This window comes from Mytilus edulis, chromosome 11 (genome assembly GCF_963676685.1).
Source record: "Mytilus edulis chromosome 11, xbMytEdul2.2, whole genome shotgun sequence".
Taxonomy (NCBI): Eukaryota; Metazoa; Mollusca; class Bivalvia; order Mytilida; family Mytilidae; genus Mytilus; species Mytilus edulis.
The window spans coordinates 82,904,257-82,923,669 of NC_092354.1; the positions used below are offsets into that span (position 1 = coordinate 82,904,257).

General features: G+C 31.2%; 1 protein-coding gene across 15 annotated transcripts in view; it reads left to right on the top strand.

The window, feature by feature from the left end:
* Positions 1 to 19,413, top strand: part of LOC139496443 (tight junction protein 1-like) — a 100,174-nt gene that overhangs the window by 8,412 nt on the left and 72,349 nt on the right. For 10 of the 15 annotated variants that reach the window (XM_071285041.1, XM_071285038.1, XM_071285042.1 and 7 more), the window contains exons 2-4: positions 9,752 to 9,917; positions 11,239 to 11,332; positions 16,158 to 16,193. In XM_071285041.1, the coding sequence (XP_071141142.1) occupies positions 9,752 to 9,917; positions 11,239 to 11,332; positions 16,158 to 16,193 (296 nt within the window). Of the gene's footprint in view, positions 1 to 5,813; positions 5,920 to 9,751; positions 9,918 to 11,238; positions 11,333 to 16,157; positions 16,194 to 19,024; positions 19,207 to 19,413 lie in introns of those variants that run through there. The other 5 variants (XM_071285040.1, XM_071285047.1, XM_071285048.1 and 2 more) reach the window with 4 other exon arrangements.

Genomic DNA, 19,413 nt, shown 5'->3' on the forward strand with positions numbered 1-19,413 from the left:
AACATGTCCAAATCCATCCATTGAATTAAATTCTGCTCCATCTAACATGTCCAAGTCCATCCATTGTTTAAGATTCTGTTCCATCCAACCAACATGTCCAAGTCCATCAATTGAATTAGATTCTGCTCCATCTAACATGTCCATTGGATGAGATTCTGCTCCATTAAGCATGTGCAAGTCCATCCATTGGATGAGATTCTGCTCCATCTAACATGTCCATTGGATGAGATTCTGCTCCATTTAGCATGTGCAAGTCCATCAAACTTTTGTATTTAAGTTTTCTTTGATAATAGTCACTATAATAAAAATAAAGAAAGCAGCATCAATTTTGGCCAAGTAAAACTTTAGTATTGGTGATCAGCCTTATTTATACAAGTAAAACTTTAGTATTGGTGATCAGCCTTATTTATACAAGTAAAACTTTAGTATTGGTGATCAGCCTTATTTATACAAGTAAAACTTTAGTATTGGTGATCAGCCTTATTTATACAAGTAAAACTTTAGTATTGGTGATCAGCCTTATTTATACAAGTAAAACTTTAGTATTGGTGATCAGCCTTATTTATACAAGTAAAACTTTAGTATTGGTGATCAGCCTTATTTATACAAGTAAAACTTTAGTATTGGTGATCAGCCTTATTTATACAAGAAAACTTTAGTATTGGTGATCAGCCTTATTTATACAAGAAAACTTTAGTATTGGTGATCAGCCTTATTTATACAAGAAAACTTTAGTATTGGTGATCAGCCTTATTTATACAAGTAAAACTTTAGTATTGGTGATCAGCCTTATTTATACAAGAAAACTTTAGTATTGGTGATCAGCCTTATTTATACAAGTAAAACTTTAGTATTGGTGATCAGCCTTATTTATACAAGAAAACTTTAGTATTGGTGATCAGCCTTATTTATACAAGAAAACTTCAGTATGTATACTAAAGAAATTTATCCTGTAGAACTTACTTTAAATAAAGCTAATGATAACAATGACCACTGCCCTTTCCTCGATCTTGATATCTATATCATAAACGGGAAGCTTAATACAAAAATTTATGATAAAAGAGATGATTTTTCATTTCCTATTGTTAATTATCCATTTTTAGATGGTGACGTTCCCTTGTCACCATCTTATGGTGTTTATATATCTCAACTTGTACGATTCGCTCGTGTATGTAACAATGTATTAGATTTTAGCGAGAGAAATTTATGTATTACTGAAAAATTATTACACCAGGGTTTTCGATATCACAAACTGGTCAAAACATTTACTAAATTTTATCACCGGTATAAGGAAATAATTCGTAAATATAACTCAACATGCAGACATCTTATACGTTCAGGTATTTCACATCCAAAATTTTATGGAAATATTCTTTATAAAGCACAAAAATGTCAGTATTCTCCTCAGAAACTAACAAAACCTTTAAATAGACTTATTAAAAGGGGATATAGTTACGATACTGTTGTCAGGTCATTAAAGATTGCATATTTTGGCTTTAACATTGATTCACTGATAGGGTCTTTGCATCGGAACTAAACACATTTATTTCTTTAAAAAAAACAGTTGTTGGCATGACAAGGGTTATGTTCTTCTCATATATTTTATGATAGTATGATACTAAACCCCTAACGGGAGGGATTGTACCTGATATTCATATGATGAAGACATAATCTTTCAATCAGTTTAATTGAGGTCTGGAGCTGGCATGTCAGTTAACTGCTAGTAGTCTGTTGTTATTTATGTATTATTGTCATTTTATTTATTTTCTTTTGTTACATCTTTTGACATCAGACTCGGACTTCTCTTGAACTGAATTTTAATTGCGTATTGTTATTCTTTTACTTTTCTACATTGGCTAGAGGTATAGGGGGAGGGTTGAGATCTCATAAACATGTTTAACCCCGCCGCAATTTTGCGCCTGTCCCAAGTCAGGAGCCTCTGGCCTTTGTTAGTCTTGTATGATTTTAATTTTTAGTTTCTTGTGTATAATTAGGAGTTTAGTATGACGTCCATTATCACTGTACTATTATGCATATTTTAGGGGCCAGCTGAAGGACACCTACGGGTGCGGGAATTCTCGCTACATTGAAGACCCATTGGTTGCCTTCGGCTGTTGTTTGCTCTATGGTCGGGTGGTTGTCGCTTTGACATATTCACCATTTCCTTTCTCAATTTTATTTAGTATTGGTGATCAGCCTTATTTATACAAGAAAACTTTAGTATTGGTGATCAGCCTTATTTATACAAGTAAAACTTTAGTATTGGTGATCAGCCTTATTTATACAAGAAAACTTTAGTATTGGTGATCAGCCTTATTCATACAAGAAAACTTTAGTATTGGTGATCAGCCTTATTCATACAAGAAAACTTTAGTATTGGTGATCAGCCTTATTCATACAAGAAAACTTTAGTATTGGTGATCAGCCTTATTTATACAAGAAAACTTTAGTATTGGTGATCAGCCTTATTTATACAAGAAAACTTTAGTATTGGTGATCAGCCTTATTTATACAAGTAAAACTTTAGTATTGGTGATCAGCCTTATTTATACAAGAAAACTTTAGTATTGGTGATCAGCCTTATTTATACAAGAAAACTTTAGTATTGGTGATCAGCCTTATTTATACAAGTAAAACTTTAGTATTGGTGATCAGCCTTATTTATACAAGAAAACTTTAGTATTGGTGATCAGCCTTATTTATACAAGAAAACTTTAGTATTGGTGATCAGCCTTATTTATACAAGAAAACTTTAGTATTGGTGATCAGCCTTATTTATACAAGTAAAACTTTAGTATTGGTGATCAGCCTTATTTATACAAGTAAAACTTTAGTATTGGTGATCAGCCTTATTTATACAAGTAAAACTTTAGTATTGGTGATCAGCCTTATTTATACAAGTAAAACTTTAGTATTGGTGATCAGCCTTATTTATACAAGAAAACTTTAGTATTGGTGATCAGCCTTATTTATACAAGAAAACTTTAGTATTGGTGATCAGCCTTATTTATACAAGAAAACTTTAGTATTGGTGATCAGCCTTATTTATACAAGAAAACTTTAGTATTGGTGATCATCCTTATTTATACAAGTAAAACTTTAGTATTGGTGATCAGCCTTATTTATACAAGAAAACTTTAGTATTGGTGATCAGCCTTATTTATACAAGTAAAACTTTAGTATTGGTGATCAGCCTTATTTATACAAGAAAACTTTAGTATTGGTGATCAGCCTTATTTATACAAGTAAAACTTTAGTATTGGTGATCAGCCTTATTTATACAAGTAAAACTTTAGTATTGGTGATCAGCCTTATTTATACAAGAACACTTTAGTATTGGTGATCAGCCTTATTTATACAAGAACACTTTAGTATTGGTGATCAGCCTTATTTATACAAGTAAAACTTTAGTATTGGTGATCAGCCTTATTCATACAAGAAAACTTTAGTATTGGTGATCAGCCTTATTCATACAAGAAAACTTTAGTATTGGTGATCAGCCTTATTCATACAAGAAAACTTTAGTATTGGTGATCAGCCTTATTTATACAAGAAAACTTTAGTATTGGTGATCAGCCTTATTTATACAAGAAAACTTTAGTATTGGTGATCAGCCTTATTTATACAAGTAAAACTTTAGTATTGGTGATCAGCCTTATTTATACAAGAAAACTTTAGTATTGGTGATCAGCCTTATTTATACAAGAAAACTTTAGTATTGGTGATCAGCCTTATTTATACAAGTAAAACTTTAGTATTGGTGATCAGCCTTATTTATACAAGAAAACTTTAGTATTGGTGATCAGCCTTATTTATACAAGAAAACTTTAGTATTGGTGATCAGCCTTATTTATACAAGAAAACTTTAGTATTGGTGATCAGCCTTATTTATACAAGTAAAACTTTAGTATTGGTGATCAGCCTTATTTATAAAAAACTTTAGTATTGGTGATCAGCCTTATTTATACAAGAAAACTTTAGTATTGGTGATCAGCCTTATTTATACAAGTAAAACTTTAGTATTGGTGATCAGCCTTATTTATACAAGAAAACTTTAGTATTGGTGATCAGCCTTATTTATACAAGTAAAACTTTAGTATTGGTGATCAGCCTTATTTATACAAGAAAACTTTAGTATTGGTGATCAGCCTTATTTATACAAGTAAAACTTTAGTATTGGTGATCAGCCTTATTTATACAAGAAAACTGTATGATTGTGTTGGATGAAAACTGCAATTTTTATAAGACCGCAAAAAGTCTTTAAATTCTTCTGATAAAAGAAAAGAACAAAATAATGGAATTTCTACGGGTACATTTTTTTGTACATGTTCTGTTTTAATTCAAAATGATAAAAAGTATACAGACCATATCCATACTTTGAGAGAAACACACACAAATTCTACAGATGATATAGAGATGATATAGAATATTGTCCTTTCATCATAGCTACAATCCCGTTCTCTATTTACTAATTTGACATACCAAATTATACTATTTACCAGGTTTTTAATCAAATGACCAATACGACGGGTGCCACTTGTGGAATAGGATCTGCAGGCCCTTCTAGAACACATGAAATCACTCCCAGGTTTTGATGGGATTCGTGTTGCTTAGACTTTAATTTTCTATGTTGACTAGTCGGGGTTGGTGGTGGTAGTTTTCAAATTTTTTTCCAAAATTTCTCAAATTCCAAATTTTTGAAAAGTTTGAAGAAGAAATCTTTAATTGCACAATATTGCATGATAGATTTGTCAGATCTTGACATTTGTTTTGTGTCAGAAACTCATTTTATGTCAAAAATTTGATCACAATTCAAATTTAGAGCTGTATCAAGCTTAAATGTTGTGTCCATACTTGGCCCAACTGTTCAGGGTTCGACCTTTGTGGTCGTATAGAGCTGCGCCCTGCAAAGCCCTTGGTTATTCATGTGCATGTAAAACGAATTTCACTGAAGAGGAGTCTTAAAAGTACAGCACAAACATTATTTTCCAAATGACCAAAAAAAGTGAAAAAGTATATCTTAACAAAACACATTTGACTAACAGGTACAACTGATGCCCTTACACCCTACTGACTGCAATATATATATACAATGTACACATTTTACTTGATGTTTGTAAACACAACCTTATATAATATGTATTACAATGATTACAATGTCATAATAGTAGATGTATTATAAACAAACAAATGTGTAGAAATATATCTTGTTTATTTTGTACACAAAAAGATTTAAATTGTGGACTGGAGTAAACCAGGTACAATTTTATCTCGTCTTTTTCCCAGGGTAGATTTACAATCCTGACATCCCTATTTACCTGTTTGTTTGGACTATTCCGTAGTACAATAGTAAGACTTATAGACTAGTACATATGTCAAGATAGGTAAAAAGTTCACCTGTAAAATGTAGGTCAGGTATAACGCTTCTTAAAACACTACAGGTAAGACAATTTTAAATAATTCAAAAAATATAATTTGCATTTAAAAGATGACTTGTAGATAGTAAATGGGATTACTAATTGTAATATAATCTGCATTGAAGTTACGTAAAGAAGGTTATTTAAAAATTATCTGGTCAAATTGTCTTTTAATTGGTTGTACGATATTTTGGCATAAAACCTAACTTTATAGTGGTGATATGACTAAATGTCTTTAACTTTTAAAATTAATGGGTAAAATGAGTCATTTGTAAATCCTAGATATTATATATTAAAATAAAAATAACAGCATGGAGAATGGTGTGAATTATTACTCATATTGGACTTAAAATCACAAAATTGTCATTAGAAAAATTACTGTGGTTTGAAAATAAAATAAATTCCCTCTCATGGGCCTCTTCAATGTGGATATCGGTGCATCAACCTTTTTGTTGTGTATATTTAAATATGAGAAGATAAACAAGACGCATGGCTTCAAATGGTAAGATTTACAATTTTGTACACTAACTCAAATGACTTATTCCGTCAGGCGATAACATGTGATATTAAACCTCATTTTGACTTTAATTTCATTAATTTTGTTTTATGATTGAATGGTGATTGCTAGACATAAACTTAGCCAAATTTGTTATATTATTGTGATTTTGATTGAAGATGTTTTAGTTAGGAAAGATCAGATCTACTGTGTGCATTTACTATTGTGATTGTTAAACATTGTCTCCAATAATAAACAGAGCCAGATTTCAGGGGGGTGGGGTGAAAAGGGGGCTTGAGACCCCCTTATTGGTGAAAAATTTGGTTGAGTATTTTTGGAAGCTCTTTAGCATGACTGCAGCAGACCCCTTTTTATGCAGTCAATCCTCCTCCAGCCCCAGATTTTTATGAAACACTGCATACATTTGTACATGTATAATGCTGTCAATAGTCAAAAATTTTTATTTTTATGAAACCAGACCAGTTGCAATTTCAAGATTTATTGTAAAAAGTTAAACTTCCAAAATTAAAAAAAAAAATGACCTTATTTAAAATTTACAAGAACAAATACAAAGTAATGAACTTCAATAAGAGGAATGTTATTATGTTTGTCATTTCATGCCTCATTTAACTGCGGGATGTTTTATGAGGAAATATTTGAAAACAATGATTTGTTTAGTCAGAGAAAAGCTATGTTATACACCTATTATCTGTATTTCAGTGTGTCCAAACTGTCTATATGTCTGAGCAGTGGTGGTGGTGGGGTTTTTGTTGTTGTTTTTTTTTGGGGGGGGGGGTTGATTATAAGTAAATGTATGATAAGAAAACTATTTTTTTTTCAATTAAACATGAAGAAGAAGATGATTTGTTTAGTCAGGAAAAAAACTTTTGTTAGGCACTGACTATTTTATATTTGTGCGAGAACGAGTCTTTTATTCATTACATGAAATTACTGGTTTTATTTGTTATTAATTAAATTCTTCAATTTATTTCCTGGCATTCTAATTTTTAACACCTTTTGCATGAGAACTTGAAAAAAAATAAGAATGGAAATAAGGAATACATGTTATATGTCAAAGACACAACAACCCAACCAAAAAGTAGACAACAGCTGAAGACCACCAATTGGTCTTCAACCCAGCAAGAAAATCCAGCACCCAGAAGTTGTCGTCAGCTGGGCCCTAAATTAAATTGTGTACTAGACTAGTTCAGTTAAAATGGACGTCCCACTAAACTCCAAAACATATAAATGAACTAAAATAAAAAATAATACAAGACTTTATACATGAATCCAAACTGATTGAATGTTTTAATCTGCTAGTCTACCCGTCGAGCCATGATATCATCATGTTATGGCTAATTTATTCTATACAACACCACAAACAAAGGAAGTATAATGTTACCAATACTAGCATGAGTAATGATTTAACATATTTTTTAACAGTTAACACCTTGTATTGTAATCTTCTTTGTTTTAATTATAGATATATAGTCATATAATAAGTGTCAAACATTTAATTATCAACTCATAATGTTTAATCTCAACCCAACAGTTTAGTATATGCGAGGTCAAGGGTTCAATCTTATTATTATTTATTATTTATCACGTCTCTCCCAAAATTGCTATATAGGGACGGGGCAGTGGTGGCTGAGTGGTCTTAGCAGTCAAACTTCTGTATCAATACCCTGCTGTGGCAGATCCAGAACTTTCATAAGGGGGGCCAGGACCACTGACTGACCTAAAAAGGGGGGGGGGGGCTCCAGTCATGCTTCAGTGATTTCCTACATAACCAACCAAATTTTCCCCACAAAAAAAGGGGGGGCTGGATCCACCTATGGCATGTCAACAATGAGGTGGGTTCCAGCGTACACGTGGCAGGGGCACATAACTCCAATCTAAATTAATCAGGTTTGTCAGTTTTCCTGCTTCCTCCAGAAATAAAAATCTGACTGCTACATTGTAACTAAATTGTACAATAGCGCTGAAAGTAACATAAAACGTCAATCAAATTGAACTTTGCTCTATGAGTGCAATCCTCTTATCCTCAGTACATTCTTCTAACTAATATTTTGATCACCTCCATATCTGGTCTGCAGCTTGTTAGGATTAGTAGTCACAGAAGCTTTGAGATCTGTCAGATTTATTTAGTTGAATTTTAAATTTATTTGGTTTGTTAAAGAAAAAATGATTGAATTAATAATGTGGTAATAAAACATTACACAATGTTGATTTGAAAACTTGACTTATCTCCCTTTAACTGTATTACATCAATGAATCAAGGACAATTCACACCAAACATATTAAGTTCCCATAACGGAAATAAATATCATTAAATTAAATATTTTGTTTATTATTTGTTGATGATTTGACATAAAGTCTTGTGAATCAGCTTTGTGACTAATTCTCATCATTATTATCCCTGTTAACTTTAAATTATCTGTTCTTCCCAGGTGAGGTCATTGATGAAGGTATAACTCGCTACAGGTGAAATAATTGGATTAATCACTTGTATATAAATATTGGATGTAATATATTTTACCCTTGTTTTTCCTCCCTATTGAACATTTTAACATTACCCATAAAGGGGTGTGCCTTATAATAGGAAGCTCATACCAAGAAAAGAAAAAAATAAGTATTATACGTCATTTTGAAAATAAGTCTTTTGGAGGCTGTTAATAGTAAGGCTGTTAATAAGTAATTTTAAATCCTTAGCTACTGTACACATAGTTTAAAACAATTATTTTTTGTGTACATGTTCATGTACAATTAAGTAAATTCTTTAGAGTAAAAATGCAATTATTTACCAAATTTGTGGTCTGGAACTAGCAGTCATTATAACATTCTAAGTATCAACATCGTGCTCATCCTCAGAATACAGATAATTCAACCTATCACACCATTAGATTTTGCAGGGTTTGAATTAGCCATGGCCCACTTGCCAATGGCCCCAAAAATTTGGCGTGAGCTACTTAAATTTCTGCTTTTCTGGTATAGGACTATATATGTGGGCTACAAAATTTAAGCTATCGGCTACCATGCCAAAATTTGAACTTAACAATTCCTGTTTTGTGTCACAAGAACAAATTTTGCACTCCCTTAAGTCCTTAGTACTGAGTAAAGTTAATGATGTAGAGCCTAGAACTGGTAGTATTTTATTAACAAGCATATTTATAAGTGGACAATACAATTTCAATCTCAGTCACATTTTCATCATGTTCATTGATGGCCCTCAGCTGTTTTCTGCTCTTTGAACTCTTTGACACCTTCCCCATGTCCATACTCAATTTTATTTCATGTTAATCAGTGATAACACAACATTTTTTTTCTTGGCCTAATAGGTGGTCAGGTCTTGTAGTATTGGTTTTATCAACAGATAAGAACATGGGTATTTTATTTGTAGACAATTAAAATTCCAATCTCTGTCTCATTTTATGGTCATTTGTTTTTGATCTTAATCAGTGAGACAATATTGATATAAGGGAGATAATTGGTTATCTTTATAATGGAAAAGTCGCCAAATTGTCACTTGAATTATCATACCATTAAAACATTAAAGACGTGAGTCACATGAATGATAAAATTGTTAAGTAAGAAATATTTTAGAACTTTGTTGTTCACTTTTGGATCCTGGACTCGACAAATCATCAACTATTCTCTATAGCACTCGATGAAAATGTTGATTAGAAACATTTAAGAACATTGGTTTTTCTCTCAGGCCTCTGATCTCTCATTGCTCAAATTTTAATGCATCTACAGTGAACATTTTTGGTATTAATTCAAACATGCTATTGTTATATTTCCTGTGATTGAAACAAAAATATTTATGTATATTTTTTAGAAGCAATATCTGATGAGAAAGGACCAACAAAGGCCCTGCAACTGGGATTTGAATTGGCCCTAAAAGAGCGAGATCATGCTCTGAGACAGCTACAACAAGTAAAGACGGAGAGAGATTCAGCACTAGCCAGTCTGGACAATCTGGAAGGCAAAAATAAAACTCCAAGGTAAAATACTACAACAGGTAAAGACGGAGAGAGATTCATCTCTAGCCAGTCTGAATAAACTGGAAGGCAAAAATAAAACTCCAAGGTAAAATACTACAACAGGTAAAGACGAAGAGAGATTCATCTCTAGCCAGTCTGAATAAACTGGAAGGGAAAAATAAAACTCCAAGGTAAAATAAAACACTGCTCTTAGTTGACAAAACTTCCATAGATTTTTAGGCAGCTAAGCTGCTTTATGCGAGCACCCTAGATTTGTGTTCTACCCAATAAATGCTAAAATACATGCCATTGTTATTATCTAGCTGGCTATTATTTTTTTTTGATTCATATGAATATAAAACAGAATAAAAATTCAAATGTCAACCCACCAAGATTTGAATCTCAGGCAAAACACATATATATAAATTGTAGGTTTACAGTTATTCTGCCTATTTTGAGGTGCAAACGGTAAAACTCTGTCCTTTTAATCAGAATTTTACAGTTAGACCTCGTTTACACTTGTACGAATAAGTGCGATATAGGTATACATGTATATATAATAATTATGAAAACAAAAGTTGTTTTTTTCATGTGCTTTTATTATACTTGCCTAATCAATAAAAGAGAAGTAACTTGATCATGTTAATGTATTAGCTTAAGATGACAGAAAAAAGATTTTTCTATAAAAAATGAGTACAAGAAGGCTTCATAAGAAATGAATTTCTTATCTTGGTGTGAAATCAGGTGTATTGAGATTACACTGGTGTTGAAAATTATGTCCATCCCTAGGCCTGATTACACCAAGGTAATAATACAACAACAACTCACAAGTGGCCCCTTAAAGACCATCACAACAGAAAGTATGTCGTTCCCTAGGCCTGATTACACCAAGGTAATGAATACATTAACTCACAAGTGGTCCCATAAAGACCATCACAACAGAAAGTATGAACAAGAGGTATATAGGCAAGTTGTGGATATAAGATCTGTGTTATAATTAGAATGTGTCTTAGAAGTCATGTAAATCTTATACTGTCGATTCATTATAATTCCTTGAATACCAATGTTCGTGGATTTCGTGGTGACCTGGGAACTACAAATTCAAATATCCAATTAATTACATATTTTGTAGAGGAATTTGTGCAGAGTTTGGAAAAACTACGAAATGAAATATCCACAAAAATGGAAATTTTCCTCAATCCACCGAAATTGGTTCCCACGAAATTAAATGAATCCATAGTAGTATCTGTTATTGTTTATTTTCAGTAAGTCCTCCGACAGTAACCAGGAACACCGATCTAAGTCTCTGAGTCGTATAGTATCTGTTATTGTTTTTTTTCAGTAAGTCCTCGGACAGTAACCAGGACCACAGATCGAAGTCTCCGAGTCGTAAACTTCGCAGTAAAAGTATGGAAAGTGACACAGAAATAGACGAAGTAAGTACACAATGTTTTCAAACTTATTTTCAGCAGTTTGTCATGGCTACGTAAGACAGACATGGAAATTGGGGTTTTGCATTTACAGGTGTGATATTTTCTTATATATATATATATATGCAATGAAACATGTGAATTTTTTTCTATAGTACTGAACAGGATAAACCTCGACTTATACCAAATATTTTATTATTTGAAACAAAGATAAATTCTGCACAATTTTTTGAAAAGTGCAAATTTGACAAAGGCTAATAGGGGAAAATCAAATCCAGAATTTGAATGAAATAAAAAAAATGTTTTTAAGGGAGTTGAGATATTACAAAACATGTTTAACATTTATCCCCCACCCCCTTTGCATTTTTGCGCCTGTTGTCCCAACTGGGGAGCCTCCGGCCTTTGTTAGTCTTGTATGTTTTATATTTAACTTCATTTATATGTTTTGTAATTTGGGGTGACATCCATTTAGATTGAACTTGTACACATTTTGTTCAGGGGGTAACTAGTTGAGGCCCCCCTCTAGGTGCAGGATTTTCGTGACTCATTCTTGGCCTTCAGCTGCTCTTTGGACGGGTTGTTGTCTCTGACACATTACCAATTTCATTTCTAAATTTTGATCTTGTTTTCTTTGAAAAATATGGGAACAAACAATCTGGATTATAAAAATGATTGTTAGAACTGAATTGTGATCATATCACCTTTAATGGTACTTCTATGTAAGAACTTTGACCATTGGCCATCTGATAAGGAGATATGTTTATGTTTAATTTATATATTTGTTATCTAAATTGAAATCAAATGGGAAGGCAAGAAAAGTTAAAGGTAATCAGATCCCTCCATTAAATTTTAATTACCGGGGACCACCATTTTTCTCATACATTTGAGATATTGTTACAGGGTTGGACATACGTACATGTTAGTATAAAAATAAGTAGATGTTGTATGATTGCCAATGAGACAACTGTGACAACAGAGTTGAAATGGAATGGATGTTAGCAGTAATAGGCAATCATACAGGCTACAGCTTTGATCAATGAGGAAAACATATACTGTATAATTGGCTGTAAAGGTCCATCCATGAAAAATGTGAGATGATTAAAAAAAAAAAGAAAACCAACCGAAAAAATTTATGAAAATATAATAATTTATGCACTTTATATTTTATATTTTAAACTCATTTTCTCTATTCTTAAAAATTTTGGCCCATTATTCTCTAATCTATAACAGGCAATCATACAGCTTTCATCAATTAGGAAAACTTATACTGTAAAATGTCTGGACATGAAAAATGTGAAATTATTCCAAAAGAAAACCAACAGCCTAATTTACACAATTCTACCCCTTATAATCTATATTTTTACGCCAATTTTTTCTCTTCTTTAAAATGTTGGCCCATTATTCTCTAATAGATCTGTATATAGGCAATCATACAGCTTTCATCAAATAGGAAAACTTATACTGTAAAATGTCTGGACATCAAAAATGTGAAATGATTCCAAAAGGAAAACCAACAGCCTAATTTACACAATTCTACCCCTTATAATCTATATTTTTACGCCAATTTTCTCTCTTCTTTAAATTTTTTGCCCAGTATTCTGATAATCTATAAATCCCATCCGGACCCTCATAGATGATGAATGAGACAAGAAAATTGAACTAAGAATTCACACTTTTATGTTAACATGTAAAAACATATTTAATACAATATAAAGGTGATCACCTTTGTTCAATGTTATTCTTCAATTAAATTCTTCAGCATTGAACAATTTTCTATATTATAAATCAAATTTAAAGACGTTTAAAAGGAGAATTTGTAAGAACGTCGAGTGTGTTTGATTTGCTATGTCAATACTGGACGATTCTTTTGTTGTGGGTTGTAGGGTGAAATAAGTATGAGTCAAAATGTACTACCTTATATATGTAGAGAAACAGAGGAATTGTAACAATGTATAAAAACGGTCATATTTTAAATGAAGAATTTTAATTTTTTGACAATTTCTTGTGAACATACTTTATATCTGTCGAGTAACAGAGGAATCGTAACAATGTTTAAAGACGTTCATATTTTAAATGAAGTATTTTAAGTTTTTGACAATCTTTGGTGAATATACTTAAAGTTGATATCCAAAGAGGAAATAAAGAGATGTAAAAAACAGTCATACTTTAAATGAAGAATTTTTGGACAATCTTTTGTGGACATAACTAAATATATATCTGTTGAGTAACAGAAAAATAGTTATTGTTAACTCTGTGTAGAGTACAGACACTGAGGATATAAAGAAATGTAAAAAAAAAACCAGTCATATTGTAAACATTGTTAAAAGAAGAATCTGTTTGAGTTGTTGGCCAATCTCTTGTGCAACAAAAAAATTTGAAGGAACCCCTAAAGTTAGAGGATTATTTATTGTGTCCAACAAAGGAATTCAAAACAGATCTATAATTCAAATTGTCATCATAAGAACAACTGAAGTATTTGAGTGATTGCTACCAAACAAGCTGATATTTAACAGGATAGTTAATAAGTTCTGGATTTCTATAGAACCAAAGTATTAGGTAGAAGATCAAAGGCCTGAGACTGTTCTCTCATGTTTCTAATGCACCAATATTCCGACAGGAAATAGCTGCAATTAAATTGGTTGCAGGAAAAAAAGGATAAATTCCCGTTAATTTTGCCATTGTTCTTGATTTGAACAATTATCCAATGTTTATCAGTGCATGAAGAACAACAACAAGCCACAATAAATTCCTTGTGAAATTTATTTATTTGACAATATTGTTTATTACCAACCCAGTATAGACAAGGTAGACTTTGATATCTTAATATTTTGATTGTAAAAATTAATTAATTGTCTGACAAACTTTAATGAGGTCGTAAAATTGTCACATGATTTCTGTTTAATTGTGGCAATAATCAAGTGGATGTTTTAAGTACCTAAATATTTGCTTAAGTTTTATAACAGTTGTAATAACTAGCTGTTTATAAAGTTGATTATTGGAATAGTCCAGCATAAATCAGAAGATATTAAGAACAGTTTAGGCCACATATTTGACAGGTCCATAGTGGAAGTAGACCTTCAGATTACAAATATATGTTGGAATAAGTTTCTTTTTTTTTGGACCTGTGTTTACAAATAAGACAAGACAGGGCAATAAACCTCAGCATTCTTCAGAGACAATAGATCTACTTATATGTGGGACTACTTTTATGGACCTTTGTGATGATTTCCGCATTTCGGTGGCTCTCCTAGAATTATGGGCACCTGTTTTGCCTAATTGTTGTGGATGCTAACCTATCACATTATTAAATGTACAGCTATCCTCAAAGGAATTAAAACTTATCAAGCTTATGGTTTATGGATCATTGAAATAAAAGGAAATTCAGGACGAGACAATTTTGACTGAAATTTACAGAGTTCTGCTAGTCAACTTTTGTTGTTGTTGCTACTGTACATCAAATTGAGTGGTTCTAAAGTTGGATACACTGTTGTTTAGGATCTGCTACTTGTATATGCATATTAGGGTTGTCCTGAATGAGAAAATCTGCATTTGACATTCAAAGTTTAATTGTGATTAATTTGTTTTAACTTTTTTTTTTGAAAAATAGTTTCTCTGGTAGAAAATCTATAACCACTTGAACAAAGGAGAAACTTTGATATTTGTTAAACCTGTTAGATTTGAACGAGGACGTTAAAATATACATATCTGTTTTAGTAGGATCGTTACTTAGAGACTGAATACATATATATCGTCCATTTATTCAAAGTTTTCACGTTAATGGGACAATATACAGTTGAACAAACAAATCTTTCCTTTATTCATGGACTAGATGGTTGGAGTACAATGTACAATTGTTGTGAATTGATATTTCTGTAACATTGATCAGAAATTAACAGTACAAATTGTCTGATCTGACAAATAAAAACGTCAAGTTTACAGTAGTAGATAGAATAGAAATGTCAAGTTTACAGTAAAATCTAGAATATTGGACAATAATTAAATAAAGGAACACAAAACTCTGTTCAAAGGGAAAAAAATGTTTAATCATTCAACCAAGGAAAATTTCGGAGTAAAAACTTGATTTATTGAGTTGGTGGGAAATAATCTATTTATAGTTTTGTAACAATAGATGTATGTGTTTAATTTGTTGTGAATGACATGATAAAACGTAATTGATGTCATAAAAAATGACCACACGTTATCTATAACTGTGTTTATACATGTACATTGTATATGTATGTGGTTAGTGTGGGGGAGGCAATATACATGTACATAAACGTTCAACATATACTTTACTTAACGTAATTATATATAATACTATTATGAGTGCATAAATATCCTTTATAGTTTGAAAACATACCGTATATGAAATATATCAACAAATCTGCGATTTTGACTAGTAGAACTTTCAGGATTTAGCGGAGATCGTGATAAATATGTGAGGAAAGTTTTGTGTGTTTTAAATGAAAGGAAAATGTTGTGATGATTTATATGTTATACATACTGTGATAGATTAGTCTCCATGGCAACAAAAATTTAAATTCAAATATAAAACCAAGACAAATCTGTCTTTTGGATTTATATGGATCAAACCATTACAGATCATATATTCTACATTGTTGTGTGTTGATAAATTAATGGTTTTTAGGAAGAAGTCAAAAATGGATAAAATTATCAAACTTTAAAGTGTATGCACTGTCTGTTGTTTAGAGGCAAACACCTTGTCTTTTGATGAGCCTCGTTTTGGAACTGAGTAGACTATTTTAAACTATTCTTTGGTTATTTTGGACATTGCATTAAACAGTGGATTATGTTTTCTTTTAAAATGAAGGGATTAAAACGTAGCTCGTCAGTCAAGAAAAATAAGGTGAGTTCCGCATGTTGACTTGTCATATATGGAATTTATTAACTTGATGTGATGTTTGAAAATCAGTTGTGGTAGAGAATGTCCTAAATAATGACCCCTTCAATAATGGTCGAGAATGTCCTAGATAATGAACCCATTCACCATCTCAAAATGTGAATTCTAACTTGCTTTAAAATTAACTTTTCTGAAAAAGAAAAAAACAGTTCATCGATTGGAATAAATATCTCCTAAATTTGTCTTTAAAAATATTCATAAAACTGTATTTTTGGTTTAATTCATTGTGAGAAAAAAACTACTTAAGAACTATTTATGTTGTGAAAAACATGCAGCATTTAAGGACAAGTTATTGTGAAAACTTTTGCTAGTGGTCAAGACTTAATTTGAGACAATCACTGATCTCTGGTGGGAGGCAAACTTTGACAGACAAAAAATTAGTCAGTCAGACAGAACTTTTAAGATTTTTTGGTTGAATATAAAGGTGAAAAGTTCAAAATTCTTTTCCAGTAAGAGAAACACTAAAACAGTTTGGCACCAACAGACTGTACATATACATGTATGCATACAAGTTGTAATTTGAAAGAATATTTTCTTGTTTCCTCTCTTCCTATACTTGTTATGTGACAACTACACAATTCAGACATCTCTACCACTTCTGTATAATGATGTGTATATAAAGGTTTGGTTAATATATATGTTGCATGTGTATCCACAGAATACAGGTGGAAGGTTTGATATATAGGGCGTTTATATGTTACTTCAATACTATGATTATAATGGAACAATAATATCAGAATTTTTGACACTATTAATATTCCATGATTATGTTGGAACACAAAGCAGATTCTCCAAGTTTTATTGTTGGCACTTATCTTTTACAATAAAGAAGTAATGTTTTTTGGTAGAAATCAAATTTTGAACTATTCATCTCATTTTAGTCAGCAATGAAATAAAAAATTGAAATTGTTGTCCTGAAATTTTGACTAGCTGAAAATTTGCTGGATCTCAGCAGTGACGATTCTTTGATTTAATTTTTAACGTCACATGGAATCAACTTTTTCCTGTAGATATATATGATATATCCTGAAGAACTTTTTGTTGTTTTACAAACTATGAATAATAACAAACTTTGATTGATCATCTAATAATTGATTACTCAGCAGTTTTATTGACAATACTTAACCTTTACATGTGGACATTTGACCTCTGTTTGACCTCTAATTTGTGATCTATAACCAGAAATATAATTAACCAAGATTTTTAATTGTTAATTATGATTTTCTTTCTTATCAAAAGATAAAATGTCCATATATAGATGTCTTGTTCCTGATACTACGACTTTTCCTGAATATATTTATTAATTATTACCAAGATAATCTATCTGACCAAATTTTATATCTATGTAGACCAATTATTTTCTAAATTTTGCACCTATATATTCATATATTCAATTTGTGTCAGAAATAATAAAAAGACGGGGAAGATACCAGATGACAGTCTATAAATTTTCTGGAGAGAACACTGTAATAAAATTGAAAAGATAAACAGGATTTAGTAGTCAATGATAATGACTTATATGGATAAAAAAAAAAATTATGTGTAAGGGTTCCGCAGAACTCAGTGTCTCGCCTATTTTGCTGTTAATCACACACTCAACAAAAATAATGATAAAAATCAATAAAATTATTCCTCTTGAGACTATCTTTTGATTGTCAGAAGCTTCTGTCCAAGTTTGGTAAAAAATCAGGCTAGTTTAAGAATTGGCAAAATGTTTTAAAAACTTTTAACTGCAGACTGTATGTAATGTAAACTGGAAGAAAAACTAAGTCCATTTATAAGAAAATACGGGAAAAATGGAATTTTATTTTTACAAAATTTACTTCTGGATACTATCTTTTGATCATAAACAAGCTTCTGGCCAAGTTTCGTACAATTCCAGGATAGTTTAAAAAAGTTATTAAAATTTTAAAAACTTTAACCACAGAGAGAATGTTATGTTTCCTGGCAGAAAAACTAAGTCCATTTATAAGTAAAATACGGAAAAAATGGAATTTTTGTTTTTACAAAATTTACTCCTGGATACTATCTTTAATAATGAACATAAACAAGCTTCTGTCCAAGTTTGGTAGAAATCCAGGATATTTCAAGAAAGTTGTTAAAATTTCAAAAACTTTAACCATAGAGTGAATATTTGTGGACGCCGCCGACAACACCGACGCCGATGGAATGTAGGATCCCTATGTCTCGCTTTTTCAACTAAAGTCGAAGGCTCGACAACCAGAGGATTATATCTGAAAAAAATTAAAAAGAAGAACTGGGAGCATCCTTATTAAAAGGTAGTTTACATGAAGATGTATGCACATTAACTTGAAACTTAATACTCTTGTCCATTATGATGTGAAATTTTATACTTTTCATCTCCAATTATGGTTTGACCCAGATTTTAAGGTTCACTGGACAGGGAATTGTGAGAGGGGCGTTGTGTCTTAAAGATACATATCGAATGGGGCATAAAGTGTGTGTTATGTAGGCATATTCTCCAAATGCTATAAGGCTTTTAATTTTATTATATCTTCATAATGTAACAGATTTGAATAAGTAAAACAAAGCCTTTTATTTTCTATGCAGAATTGTCCAGACACTGTCCCAATGATTTTATAATTTTTATGATTTGGTTATTATTGTTTACTGGATAATGTTATTTTTATGATATTTCCACGTAATGACAATTTTACGATATTTCCCTAATATATTCACATCTGTTATAAAATCTCCCATCATATTGTGTTATATTACTGGTTTTCATTGTTATAACAAAGGGAGAGAACTCCATTGAGTGTTTAGTTTGACATATTTATAGAGGTGAAATTCATCACTGTCATACTATTATAAACCTATTCTAAATTAGGATTACATGTCCTGTTAGTGTGTGGATTATTTAAATGCCAGCATTTTTGAAATTTTCAACTTGATTTTTGTATCATCTGTGATTTATTTAAAGGATTTATAACAGTGGGTATGTAGAAATTGAATTTAATACCTGTTATTATGACTTATGTATTAAGGAACATTATTGTTAAAATTTACTTAAAAAATTGTGATACTGGAAATATTTTGAACAAGCACATGCTAAAAACTAAATTGATTCTGATTGAGAGTTTTTGTAATTAATGAATTAATGTTGAGTACTTGGAAAAGAAAAAGTAATTTGATGACTGCATGA